A 12,685-nucleotide genomic window follows, 5' to 3' on the forward strand; every position below is an offset into this window, starting at 1 on the left:
ATATATATATATACACATACACTACTATCTATAATTTAGTTAAAGAGGATATTTTATAAGTTAAGCGTGGCGTGCCTCTTCTTCGAGACATTTAATATTTTTAACAGTTATTTCTCGAGATTGTTACTTCTATATAAAATGTACGATTTTATCAATTTCGTTGCCGTGGTAAATCGTACGTGGAACGTATCATGAAATGTAAATACAATAAAAAGTTTGCACCTCGGGAGTATATTTATTACAATGATGTTGCGACGTAATATAATAATAAAACAGTAAACAGGTTATAGAATATTGTACAACCGTCGTACGTACTTTAGTTCTTCTATTAGTTCGAGATCCTCGTTCTTATAATCTATTTCACGTAAATGGCTTCATATATATTATATACAAGGATAATCGCTCGCCGTAGGTGCGACGGGAAGAAAATGTACATTAGGAGTCGTACATTTTCCTCTTAAGGAAAGATGTGTGATAAGACGCGGGATAATGTAAAAAAATCTAATGAATGGATAGGATAGAAGAGAATTTTATTGATATTTCTATATTTTCTCTAATTTTTTGAAACAAGATATTTTGATTATGATAACAGAATGACCATCAACTATACAAAATAAAAAAAGTAGCGAATCTGTGTAAATTTGAAATATCTAAACGACTTAAATAATTTGAATCTAGATTAGATCAGATATTTCTGTTTTGCACAGTAATAAACAATATAGTCTATTACATCTAACCAAAATATCTTGTCTCTAAAATTTTCGCTATACATCTACCACTAAAGTTATTTCCCTCCCACTTTCTTGTCTGGAAGAATAAAGCCACACACTAAATAATAAAAATGGACAGACTTCCGTATTAGATAAAAAGTCTATTCATGTATATATCTTTAGAGAATAATAAACTTATATAAAGCTACATGTGTGTGTGTATGTGTGTGTACATGTGATTAACTGAGGCTTTGATGTCAGCGCCGACTAACTTTCGACCAACCATCATCTTCTAATGGTCGCCTTCTCTCGTCAGATCTAGGCGGAAGTCTGTCATCTTTACGATCCTCTCGTCTGAAATGCACAATGAAATTGAAATTTAAATTAAAATTTAATTGAGTTTAATTACTGTTTAAAACTCTTAATGAATGTTTATGAAATTCGCTCAAAATTTGTATAACATTTGTACGATTGTTATGCTTTATTAAATTGTTATTATTAAATGGTTATTACTAAATTTTCTTTATATATACTAACTCGCGCTTGGGTGGGTCTCTTGGGGAATCTTGAGGCGGGTCGCGTTTCCGCCAGTCCTGGTTAGTATTTGGCCGTGGTGCTGGTTCATCACGGCGATCGCGGTAACCACCACGGCGATCGGAAATTCTACCACGATCACGATCTCGATCTCTATCTCGATCATCGCGTATCGTGTCACGTGGAATCTCGCGTATCTGCAATCGTAATTAAATAGAAATATTATTAAAAAATACACGTATCCAAAGAATAAGAGTAAATATATAAATATAATTTATATAATTAATAAATAAAATATAAGTGAATGAAAAGAGCAATAAGCAAAGAAAAGAAATTCTACATGTAGACAATATTTTACAGTATATGTAACATGTTGTATTAGATTAAGATGCAGAACGTATACTTACTCCACGTCCATCTATTCCACGGTCACGGTCACGATCACGATCACGGTCGCGATCATCTCTCTTGTCGAAACCACGGTTGTCTAACCTATCTCGATCTCTTAAATCTTCTCTATCGTAGTTATTATCATCTTTCCTCCATTTATCCACAGTATCCTTCTTCCATCGGTCCGAGTCATCGTTTCTTCTCCATTTGTCTATATCGCGACGTGGTTCCCTTTCTGGTTCCCTTCTCTTCCACGAAGAATCCTCAATCTTGTCATCGCGTTTCCTCCAGCGATCTGTGTCGTTTTTGAGTCCATCAGATTCTTTGTCAGGATTACGTCGCCATGACTCCAACGCTAGTAATGATACAACAAAATAATACAAATTAAATTTCATCGATATTTGTATATACGAAAATATCTAGTGAGAAAACATGAAAATGTATTATACTCACAAGGTTTCGGACCTTCGCGATCGCGTTCGCGATCACGATCACGGTCACGGTCACGATCGCGATCACGGTCACGTTCACGATCGCGATCACGATCACGATCACGATCGCGATCACGATCATTATCCATACCACGCCGCCATGTTGAAGCCAGTTCTTTATCTCTCAATCGTTCTTCCTCCAATTTACGTTCAATTTCAGCTTCCTTAGCTCTAATAATCTCAGCTTGTTTCTTAAGCTTAGCCATACGTTCGGCTTCTCTGGCTTCCTCTTCGGCCCGTCTGATTCTCTCCTCTTCCTCTCTCTTAGCTCTTTCCTCTTCAAGACGTTTCTTTTCCTCCTCTTGTTTGATACGCAATTCTTCCAATTGTCTTCGTTCTGCAGCTTCCGCGCGTTCCTTCTCCCATTTTGCTTTACGCTCGGCTTTACGCTCCATTTTGCGCTTCAATAATCGCTTAACACGCTCCTCATTCAACAATTTCTCAAATTCCTTCAATTTTTCTGTGTATATGTTTCTACGCTCAGCTAAGATCTTAGCTAAGAAAATGCCGTGATCTTCTTTCATACGCGCTAAGCGCTCTTGAGTCGCGACAGCCTCCTGTCTCTCTTCGATAGCTGCGGCAATTCGCTCATCCTCCTGCTGCCGCCAGAGTTGTTTCGCCTGTTGCATCCTGTCCTGTACGGCCTTCTCCAGCAGTGGAATCTCCTCGAGTCGTTTAGCACGCTCCAGATAATCGACTTTCTTCTCCTGGGACTTGAGCTTCTGTTGCATCTCTCTGCGCTCTTTCTGTAGCTCTTCAGCTTCCCGCGCCGCAATTTGTTCCGCGTCCAGTTTTTTAATTTCATCTTCATCTAGTTTCTTCAGCACCTTTTGCCCGTGACTTGTCTGTGAAATCTGCTGCATCTTTTCTTTGAGATGGCGATCCTTGATCTGCTGAATCTCACTCTGCTGACGCTTTCGTTCGCGTTCCTCCCGTTCCTGTTCCAGTCGCTTCTGCTCAGCCAACATCTGTTGCCGCTGAAGTTCCTCTTGTCGGCGCATTTCCTCCTCTTCGCGGACTGTATTGATGTGCTCGATGTATTCCTTCCGCTCCTCGATAATTTTGTGCCTGCCTAATATTTTCTGATGATCCTTGATCTTAGTTTCATGATAGTGAGCAACCAACACATTGCGTACTTTCTCGCGCTCGAATTTCTTTTTGTTAGGATTTATTACATTAATGGAACGGTGCAACACGGTCGCCATGTTTACCAGTTGGCAGCGTATTTGTTCGGAGGGCATTGCTTGCAATACCGGTCCGTCCGGATGATCTTCTCGTTGCGCCTCCGAGAGATCCACTCCGAAGTGAACACATGACTTGCCGTGATCTATTCTGATCTGCATGTCATTATAGCGCACGCAGTCTACCAAAAGACGTTCAAGGTGAAAATCGATTGTGAATTTGGCAAGTTCCAGGAGTCTGGAAAATTGTATAGTTTGATAAACTTGAGAGATCTGATGAACAAGACGCACAAGTGTAACATCTTGCAAGGCTGGGATATATTGGATTAACGGACTGTTTTCGTCTGCCTGTAACGTTTGAATGACGGAATCGACTCTGCTACAGAGTTCTAACGGATGAAATTCCACTTCTAACCACGAATATAATTCTTGCAACTGTGGTGACGCGAGAACGACAACATTCAAACGAACAATGTCCTTCAACAGAGAGACGCGTGTTGGTGGTTGCGAGAGACCTAAAAGAGTCGCGAGCTTTTGAGCTTTTTCTAGCGGGCTCTTGTCAGTCTCTATGAAACGATCAAATTCAGGATGCGCGGATGGCAACGGTATCGACAATGTTGCCAATAATACTCGATTGGCCATTCGCTGCTGTTCCTCTGAGGACATATTCTTTTTCATTTCCCGAGAGAGCTGTAAAAGTTTGAACAGCGCAGCTGCGTGAAACAAATAATTGCCAGCCTTCCAGAAAACCATAGCCAATTTCTGATAGTAATTGGCCATTGTTTTTGGTACAGGGAGTTTCTTCGATAAATTCATCATACCGTGAACATCCTCCGAAGATTTAAAGGCTTCCTGCCACAATTCCATTTGTATCGCAGAATCTAATTGATTTAATCTAGTTTCTAGATTTAACTGTTGCGTTTCCGCCTTATTCATAGAAACATTCGACACGAGTGGAGGTAGTTTACATATCTCTTCAAGATGCTTCCGCAATTTCTCGCATAACTTACGAAATTCAGTCTTACGATTATACTCGAGGCAAAACTGGAAGGCCATACGTGCGATATCATGGTAAAGAGTTTCCACATGCGCATTAGTTCTCAGCAATTCCAAGCATTGGCAGTACGATTCCCACAAGAATTTTACCCAGGGTGTTAAAATAGTACGATCGCTCCTGTCTTGAGCGTCTTCACCGCTTACGGCTGACAGTAAGATGCTCTCAGGTGTGGCAAGATTATCGAGATCGTCAATGTCAATTACTGCTTGTTGACTCTGTTTGCGTGCTGCGTTAGTCTTCTCTTCAGCCATTTTCAAATAACCACGTATAACATTCTCCAAACTCCCAACATTGACAGATTGAAACATATTTCTGTATTGAAACAAACCCTCTTTCGCTATGTGTGACTTCTTTAGTTCCACACAGAGGTCCAGATACTTGAACATTATAGGTTCCAAGACGGACTCTGACCAGTTGTACGTCCATTTTTTATTACGGAAGACTTCTTGTAATGTATCTAATGCTCGAGCTGGTTTACCCACTTCTATGAACTCTGTTTAAAAAAAGAAGAGAACTATCAGAAATTAAACTATTCAGAAATTAATTTAGAAAAACTAAATAAATTTTTTAAATAATATATATATATAGATTTTTATATAATTATAAAAATTATTAAATGTATGCTGAAAGATATAGAATGTTGATCCTACTTGGTAATTCTTAACGAGATAATGCTGGTATCGTAATTGCACAGATTTTATACATGAAAAAAAAACTAGGCAACGACAACGATTAGCCAAACTATGAAGAATTCTGAATAGGGACTAAACTCATTCTACAATTACGCAGTTGTAAGAATTGACTAATAGAATATAAAAATATTTGATTGTGAGTGAGAATCGAAAATCTCTTTGTCCTGCGGCCTATTAATGCGCTTGAAAAATTTGTTATACGGAAAGTATTTTTTAAATTCTTTTGAATAGAATCTCTCTAAAGAATGAAAGTAGAGCCAGTCTTGAAAAAATGGTACAATTTTCCATCTGTAAAAGTAAGATTTCAATCTTCAGAATAAGATTTTATTTTCACTTTAAAAGTTTTAGAGAGTAATATCAGCTTTAAATTAATTTTAATCTATCAAAACTGTTTAACTATACTTGTTACATATCCTGGACTCAAAGTAAAATATATATATCCAGGTATTGTAAAAAAACAAAAAAACATAAAAAATTAATTTATAACAACTGAGTGTTTGCTTCGCTTATAAATAAGGTTCAATGACAGGTGAAAATATGAGACATTGGAAGTTTGTCTGCATCACATGTTCCATCATAGTCATAACATAGTTCTTACTCCTACGCGCTCGTTGGAGTGAGTAGGAACTATAATAGGAGCATGTTGGAGCATCCCACACGAACAAAACTTAGGCTAGTTTTTTATTCCTTGACTAGACTGCACTTTCTTTCTTGCTTTTGCCAAATATCGAACATACAACTATTTCAAGTTCAAAAATTTTATACTAGTTCAGAAACTGATTTAGAAACTAAATTAATTTTTTAATTTAATTTCTAAATTAGAAAACAGACCTATTTCTACAGAAAACAAAACTAATCCGCACCACGTACACATGTAATACTAAAGAGTATAAAATTTACAAGATAAAATACGGTAGTAAGCCCAGCCAGACCTTTCTCCAGACCTCAGAATTTTTACACACGTCCCATGTGTTAAATAAACGCAAAAATTACTATACATGTAATCGGAAGAGTATCGCATGCATTTTGGAATAAACGTCATAATCGTAGCATTTCTCAATCCCGATGATTACGAGATCCGTCCGATGCGAACGCATATGGTCGTGAGAGAGAGATCAGAGAGCTCCACCGGGAGACGAACAGCCTTGAAGACACGCCGATTTTCCAAGACACTGTGCGACGCGGTAGAAACGATCGAAAAGAGCTGCGAGATAATCTTCTCAAGCGGGAGCAACGTAGAACCACGGAGGCCGCAACCTCGTGTTTTCCGCGCGAATACCTCGAAAGGGTGCGAGCTTTTTTTCTTTCCCTACGCGGGCCAACGGAGCTTGATGCCATCGGCCATGTCACGCTCGTGTAGGACGTCAGGCGGAACCCTACGACTTACCGTTCGCCCGTTTCAGGGCGTTTTCGGGCCTCTGTCCGTAACGCGCCATGTTTCCTCCTGGCGACTGCGGCTACAGCAACACCATAAACACCGGCGAGATCTCCGCGACGTCGTGAAGACGTCTCGAAATTCCGTTGCGCGCGATTACGAATGTCTCCAACACGTATCACTCGACCGCGTGTACCGGATAGAAGAGGCGGCCACCGAGGAAAGATGGCTTCTCGTAACGCGCAAGTCAAGAAGCGATCTGACATCCGGGGAAAAGTCGCGCGCGAATAGCGGCATTAGCGGCCGCTTCTACCGCGGAATAATCGCGCGAATCACGTCCGCCTGTCGTATTTAAATTCACGCTTTATCCTCGGCATGCCAGGGGTTCAATAGCGTCTACGATTCTCGCGATGACTCCGACGAGAGACGTTTATAAATAGACTATTGACTCACGTAGTAATCGAACGACCGGAACGACCCCTCGCGATTGCAGAAAGCCGGTGGCTGATTGACTTCGAGATCTCGATAGTCGCGCTTCCGTCGATAGATTTCGAATTGGCGCCATTGACGGTCGCAGTCTCGCAGATCGTGTCGTTCCGAATCGCGCGAGTATATTTACGTATATATTTCTCAGAAAACGTATCTTATTTTCGCGATCGTGATCACGTGAGAATGAATATCGCGCGGAGTGTAGAATATTTGTCATAATACGTTCACACGTCGTGTTCGATCGTATAATATCGTATGATATTCATCGCCGGTGGAAGATCTTGAGAGATGAGGTTCGTTTTAGCTGAACTTCTTGTACTTCGTCTTTCTTTTTTTTCTCTCCAAGTTAGAGAGAAAAAGAGAAAAGGTGAATCGTGTAAGAACTTTAACTTGAGAGAGAGAGAGAGAGAGAGAGAGAGAGAGAGAGAGAGAGAGAGAGAAACCACCTTCCTCTCTTCGCTGACCGATCGACACTACTTATATTAATTGGAATTCCGTGTGTGATTATAGATTTGGTGCAATCATCCTCGATGGAGAACAACGGAGTCAATTGCATTATGGTTAATTCTTGATTCTTTTTCGGTTGCATCGCAATATCGTTTCAATAGATCACGAATAGTGAATCGGTTGGTACGCATAATGACGAACCGGCGCGATCGCGTTTGAATAATTCTTAGAAAAGAATAAATAAATTAAGCTAAGATTAAAGTTAATCTACATTGGTAAAAAATAGGTATTAGCCGTTTGATCGTAACGTGCTAAATTTAATGTTCTAAATGCGTCTGATTTAATTTTTTTTCCTGAAACTGTCAAATTAAATAATATTTCTACCAATATATTATAGATGAGCTCTTTAATCTCCCCTGATTTAGCTTATTTTTTATTTTCTAGTTCTAATTAGACACAGATAAAGAGTAAATTAAAGAGAGAGATTAAAAACGAATCTACATTAGTAGAAATCATATTATTCTAAAATGTAATTATAAAATGATAAGTAGCGCATTTTTGAGAAGATGGAATATTTAGTCATTATTAATACATATTAGAGAAAGTAATACTTTTTATGTGATTATAGATTATACAGAAAACAGGTTTTTTGTACAAATAAGAGTGTTGTGTATTTTACTGTATAATTTTACTTATATAAATATTTCTTATAAACATATTTAACAATATAGAAAGTTCAAGGCTATCGAGCAAAAATAAGAAGCAAGGAACATAAAATGTTGATAAAATATAACAAACAATGAATGCTTATATCTTAACATGAGACAAGAAAAAAAATAGATATATTTTATCTTTTATTCTCATTTTACTCTCCACCGCGTTCAACATGTTTAAAAACTTTGATTTATAAAATTATAACACAAAAAGGTTTTCGGCAATGGCCAAATTAATAAGAAAACTTTCTACAGCCGGCGCCAAGTTTTTCTCTTTAAATATCTCGACGGATATCATTCTTTTGCCATCTGGAGTTTGCACTGTCGCTAATGAAGTTAATTGATTTAGAAGATCTTGCGTTTTGTCACTTATCTCGGATATAACTTGTGCTTCTGTGTAGTTTTGATTTTCACATAGTTGAACCATGAACAAGGCTATTTCCTTGTGGGTTTTCGTCATTGTAAGACTTTCTGGAAAAAAAATGAATAAAGATTATAGGTTAGAAAACATATACTTTTTTTATATCCTTGAGACATTTCTATTGTAATTTTATGATGCATCATAAAATTACAATGGAAATGTCTCATGGCTATAAAAATGAGAGAACGAAATAAACTATTTTCTTTTCCTTCTTACCTTTGGCGTGCGGTGCTACAGTAATTTCTCTAGCAGGAATATTTACAAGTAGATCGTACAGGTCTATTCTTGATGATATTGAACTATTACTGCAGCCTGCCACATAGTGTGAATATTTCTATAACAATAATTATATAGCAATGAAATTAAGAATAACATAACAGTAATAATAACAATATCAATAATAACAATGTTTTGCACCTGCAGTTCATTCTGAGTAAAGAAATTACATCTTATTTATCACATTTCATGCTATTAAAAATAATATATTTTTTAACAGAATACATGCCTTCAGTTCGACTAACTCATCGTTTACCAAATCAATCCAGGGAAAAAGATTGTCAGTAACTTTCCTGTGTTTCATTAACACAGGAAATGTTCTTATCCACTTAAGAAGTTGCTCCAGGCTGTGATGATATACAACAATCTTCTTTTTTAATAAGAGAGCGGTATATATCAAAATCGTTTCTAATTCAAATGTTTTAATCAGCTCTTTGACATTGGTGCTAGCTGCAAAACGATGAGTATTAAAATCATCAGAGACAAACGTTCCGTTCTCTTGCGTCGAACATGATCCCTTTGTGAATACAGATAAGTATAACTGTAAAATCTCTGTAGGCTTTCCAGTTTTGCAATACATCTTGCTAAGAACCCTTGAGAGCACTTCATACTTTTGTGGATTAAAGTCCTTTGCAAAAAGAACTAATGCAAATTGTTTTACCTGAGACAATTATGAGAGTTAACATTTAGTATTTGTATAGAATCTATAAGAAAATATCTGATTTCTCTCTCTCTCTCTCTCTCTCTCTCTCTCTCTCTCTCTCTCTCTCTCTCTTTAATAAGAAAAGTTTAAGATATTTACCTTCGGTAGTTTGTCAGAGTCAAATACCTCGCTGCAATATATGTAGAACCAATCATGTCCATGTCTTGCACATACAAATACATGAGGAGATGTATGCTCCAACTTCAAATTGCATTTTCTTGTGACTACAGTCTTCTGAGATTCTGTAACAGCTGGATACGACCACGTCCACAAGACATCTCCATTACAGTCTTTCTCTGCAATTTTTATTCTTGATTATGTACAATATCTAGTATTATATATATATATATTATATTTTAACTTTCTATAAAATTGCTATACCTATTACACTGCAAGAAAGTAAATCCGTTAATGGTGCCATTTGGAGGCTTTCGAGCCTTTTAAAAATAAGTAACTAATAAAAAAAACTAAAGCGGATAAATAATTATCAATAATAATGATACATTAAGGTATTCGTTATTCTCCACTTTTGTTATACGCAAAAATTTACTCTTTGGTATTCTACATTTCTATTACTAAATGCTACTAAATACTACTAATCCATCAGAGCAAATTATTAGAGTGTAATATATCGAATGCTGTCAAACCACGATAGAAATTGAGGTTATGTCTAAATTGCTTCTCTCTCTCACTCGCTCTGATTTATTTTCTCACTCACTCACTCACTTATTCTCATTCATTCTCTCTCTCTCTCTCTCTCTCTCTCTCTCCCACTCATGTATTTGATAGTCTTGTCAATCTTGATTTGTAAAAAATAAATATTAATAAATAATATTCTATCGAGGATGTCTATTAAATTTTAACATTTAATATACTGTATAATTGCGATATATTATCCGGTAAAAAATTGTTCATACAATGAATATTCCAAATGACAAATATAGATAAATAATATAAACACAATTGTTATAATTAAATCTTTTATTTTTTTTCTTTCTGTTTTTTTCATGCTTATATTATTTTACTTAAAAATAAAAAAAAATTTACTTATATTCATCTTTAATAATAATTGTACAATAATATTATGAATATGATAATCAATGATCTATTTTTTAAAGTCTTATACATGTGTTATAACTAATTTATATAAATATCAATCTATATAAATATCAATCAATCTATATCAGTATCTATATCATTAATAGATATCGCATTTGTATGTATCAGTAAATAGCTAAAATAGATTTTCATACTATAAAGTAATCTTAAAAATTTGCTAATCTATGAAATAGGAGAAGGAACAGTAATAAAGAAACATTAATCGTTACGTTTGACAAACAGGTGTAGATAATCGTTTAGTTTATACCCAGCGCGATTATATCCAGCAAACGCTAAATATTCTTGAAATATTTATAAAATGTTCCTAAAATCTCAAAAAAAAAACCTTTCGAGGATACTCCAAAATATTCCGAATATTTATGGTACGTAAAAGAAACATGCAAATGTCAGTTAAAAATTTCATTTGTAAATCGTTATATGTATACTCCGAGAATATTCCATATATATTATTATATATATAATTTTAATTTTTCCAAAAATTTCAGGTCAGGTCATCCGTGAATTAGTTTTTAAACGGCAGAAATGTGTATTTCTCGTTTGTTCGCGATTTTCGTGAAATATACAAGGAGTATTCACACAATATTCTGAACATTTCATCGACATTTGCACATTCTGTGATGATTTTTTTACTGTTTTAGAACATTCGGTACATTGGTGATATGAATCGAACTTTCTATGAATATTTAGCGTTAGCTGGGTATTGGCTGTATCATGATATTAATAGAATATAATAATGCGATGTGAAAATAGTTTTGAATTTAATGAAATATTAACAGTTACAAAAACATCTCTTTGAAAAATTCTAGTTAATGTTTACCCTATTTTATAAATAACATTCTCCTTCTACACTATTTACTAAAATTGTTTTAGTTAAACATTTTCAATTCACAAATTGCCACTTGACTGTCAGGAGCTTTACTAAAAGGTTTATTTCCATCAGTTGTTTCGTATTTGTTCACCTGATACACCTGCAGTGGTTCATAACCGAGTATTGTACTAAGTTGCTAAAGTTTAAGTAAAAAAAATACAAGTTATGAATTTTGCAAAATTATGTATTTTTATAATAGGTATTATTTGTATTATTAGATAAATTAATTATCTAAGAATTAGATTCATTGATTACCTGTGTGAGAGGACTAGTGTTTATAGTGAAAATTCCAGCGTACTCTTTTTGTTTGGCGAATTGCAAACAGTATTCTTCCATATACTTTATTGCAAATACGTTCTCCGCAGGATTCAAATCGCTGTTTGTCCCCATAAAGTTAGCGTAAAGAATATGGCCTTTATCCTTTGGTAATTTGTACTTTATGATCGGCTCCCCTAAATATTTGAGAAAATCGATAACGGTGATTAATGCTTTAGACTTCACTACCTGCTCTACAGGCTGATTCCAAAGATCAAAGTTGAAAGCAGCTCCGATCATTTTATCATTCTGGGTCGACTTCATCACAAAACTAACATTCTGCGCTACATAAAAATTCCATTCGATCTCCATTAATTCTTGTATATCGGTTTTTATTAGGTCCGGAAGCCACTGTATCAAATCTCCTTTTGAATGAAAACTTTCTGCGATTATTCTGCAAATTTAAATTTAAATAAATTTCTGATTACCCTGATCTATTCAAGTACAATACATATATAACGGCAACTATTACGAATATAAAATTTAATTTTGCACAATATTTACTCGATCGCATCCTCCTTATGGCAGTCGCTTAATGATTCAAAAACGTATGGCTTAATGTGTCTTCTATGGCTCCTTACTCGAGACTGACTCGAAAAATGCCTCCCTTCTACTCACAAGCTCAAAACTCAGAACATCAAAACAATATCCTTCGCGGTTGTCGGATCGGCCACGAGGCCGCGACGTGTTATCGCAGACAATCTTCACGTCGCCGATTCTCGGAACTCGCGCCCCTGATGTCGCCGCGGACATCAATCGCGACACCGACACCGTCGCTCTTTCCACCTTTCCCACATACATATATAACGGCAACTATTACGAATATAAAATTTAATTTGCACAATATTTACTCGATCGCATCCTCCTTATGGCAGTCGCTTAATGATTCAAAAACGTATGGCTT

General features: G+C 36.0%; 3 protein-coding genes across 5 annotated transcripts in view; all 3 read right to left on the reverse strand.

The window, feature by feature from the left end:
• Positions 1-31: 31 nt before the first annotated feature.
• Positions 32-6,824, reverse strand: eIF3a (eukaryotic translation initiation factor 3 subunit A). 3 transcript variants are annotated; one of them, XM_018516167.1, is made up of 6 exons: positions 6,443-6,817; positions 2,166-4,856; positions 2,088-2,099; positions 1,652-1,989; positions 1,248-1,441; positions 32-1,064 (listed from the first exon to the last, which is right to left on the reverse strand). In XM_018516167.1, the coding sequence occupies exons 1-6, from the start codon at positions 6,489-6,491 to the stop codon at positions 968-970; spliced, it is 3,381 nt and encodes a 1,126-aa protein (XP_018371669.1). In that variant the 5' UTR covers positions 6,492-6,817; the 3' UTR covers positions 32-967. The 3 variants fall into 3 exon arrangements, with proteins under 3 accessions (XP_018371669.1, XP_018371668.1, XP_018371670.1); XM_018516166.1 differs by having other exon boundaries at positions 2,088-4,856; XM_018516168.1 differs by lacking the exon at positions 32-1,064 and having other exon boundaries at positions 1,336-1,441; positions 1,648-1,989; positions 2,088-4,856; positions 6,443-6,824.
• Positions 6,825-8,248: 1,424 nt separating this feature from the next.
• Positions 8,249-10,114, reverse strand: LOC108766674 (putative protein FAM45B). The gene is made up of 5 exons (XM_018516097.1): positions 9,861-10,114; positions 9,579-9,775; positions 9,006-9,437; positions 8,717-8,834; positions 8,249-8,550 (listed from the first exon to the last, which is right to left on the reverse strand). Exons 1-5 carry the CDS (start codon positions 9,898-9,900, stop codon positions 8,279-8,281), a joined length of 1,059 nt encoding a protein of 352 aa, XP_018371599.1. The 5' UTR covers positions 9,901-10,114; the 3' UTR covers positions 8,249-8,278.
• Positions 10,115-11,464: 1,350 nt separating this feature from the next.
• LOC108766643 (mycosubtilin synthase subunit C) overlaps positions 11,465-12,685 on the reverse strand; it is a 6,720-nt gene continuing 5,499 nt past the window's right edge. Inside the window, exons 10-12 of the mRNA XM_018516051.1 lie at positions 12,286-12,391; positions 11,722-12,175; positions 11,465-11,602 (exon numbers count right to left, since the gene is read on the reverse strand). Of these exons, the coding sequence (XP_018371553.1) occupies positions 11,465-11,602; positions 11,722-12,175; positions 12,286-12,391 (698 nt within the window). The remainder of the gene's footprint in view (positions 11,603-11,721; positions 12,176-12,285; positions 12,392-12,685) is intronic.

This window comes from Trachymyrmex cornetzi, unplaced genomic scaffold (genome assembly GCF_001594075.2).
Source record: "Trachymyrmex cornetzi isolate Tcor2-1 unplaced genomic scaffold, Tcor1.1 scaffold61, whole genome shotgun sequence".
Lineage (NCBI taxonomy): Eukaryota > Metazoa > Arthropoda > Insecta > Hymenoptera > Formicidae > Trachymyrmex > Trachymyrmex cornetzi.

Coding starts and splice junctions, on each gene's coding strand:
- LOC108766674 (XM_018516097.1), bottom strand. CDS start 9,900: ATGGCACCATTAACGGATTTACTTTCTTGCAGTGTAATAG. Junction 9,776..9,860: donor ACTTTCTTGCAGTGTAATAG/GTATAGCAATTT, acceptor TAAAAATTGCAG/AGAAAGACTGTAATGGAGAT. Junction 8,551..8,716: donor TGTAGCACCGCACGCCAAAG/GTAAGAAGGAAA, acceptor TTTTTTTTCCAG/AAAGTCTTACAATGACGAAA.
- eIF3a (XM_018516166.1), bottom strand. CDS start 6,491: ATGGCGCGTTACGGACAGAGGCCCGAAAACGCCCTGAAACGGGCGAAC. Junction 1,442..1,651: donor GTGGAATAGATGGACGTGGA/GTAAGTATACGT, acceptor TTACGATTGCAG/ATACGCGAGATTCCACGTGA. Junction 1,065..1,247: donor AGAGACCCACCCAAGCGCGA/GTTAGTATATAT, acceptor TGTGCATTTCAG/ACGAGAGGATCGTAAAGATG.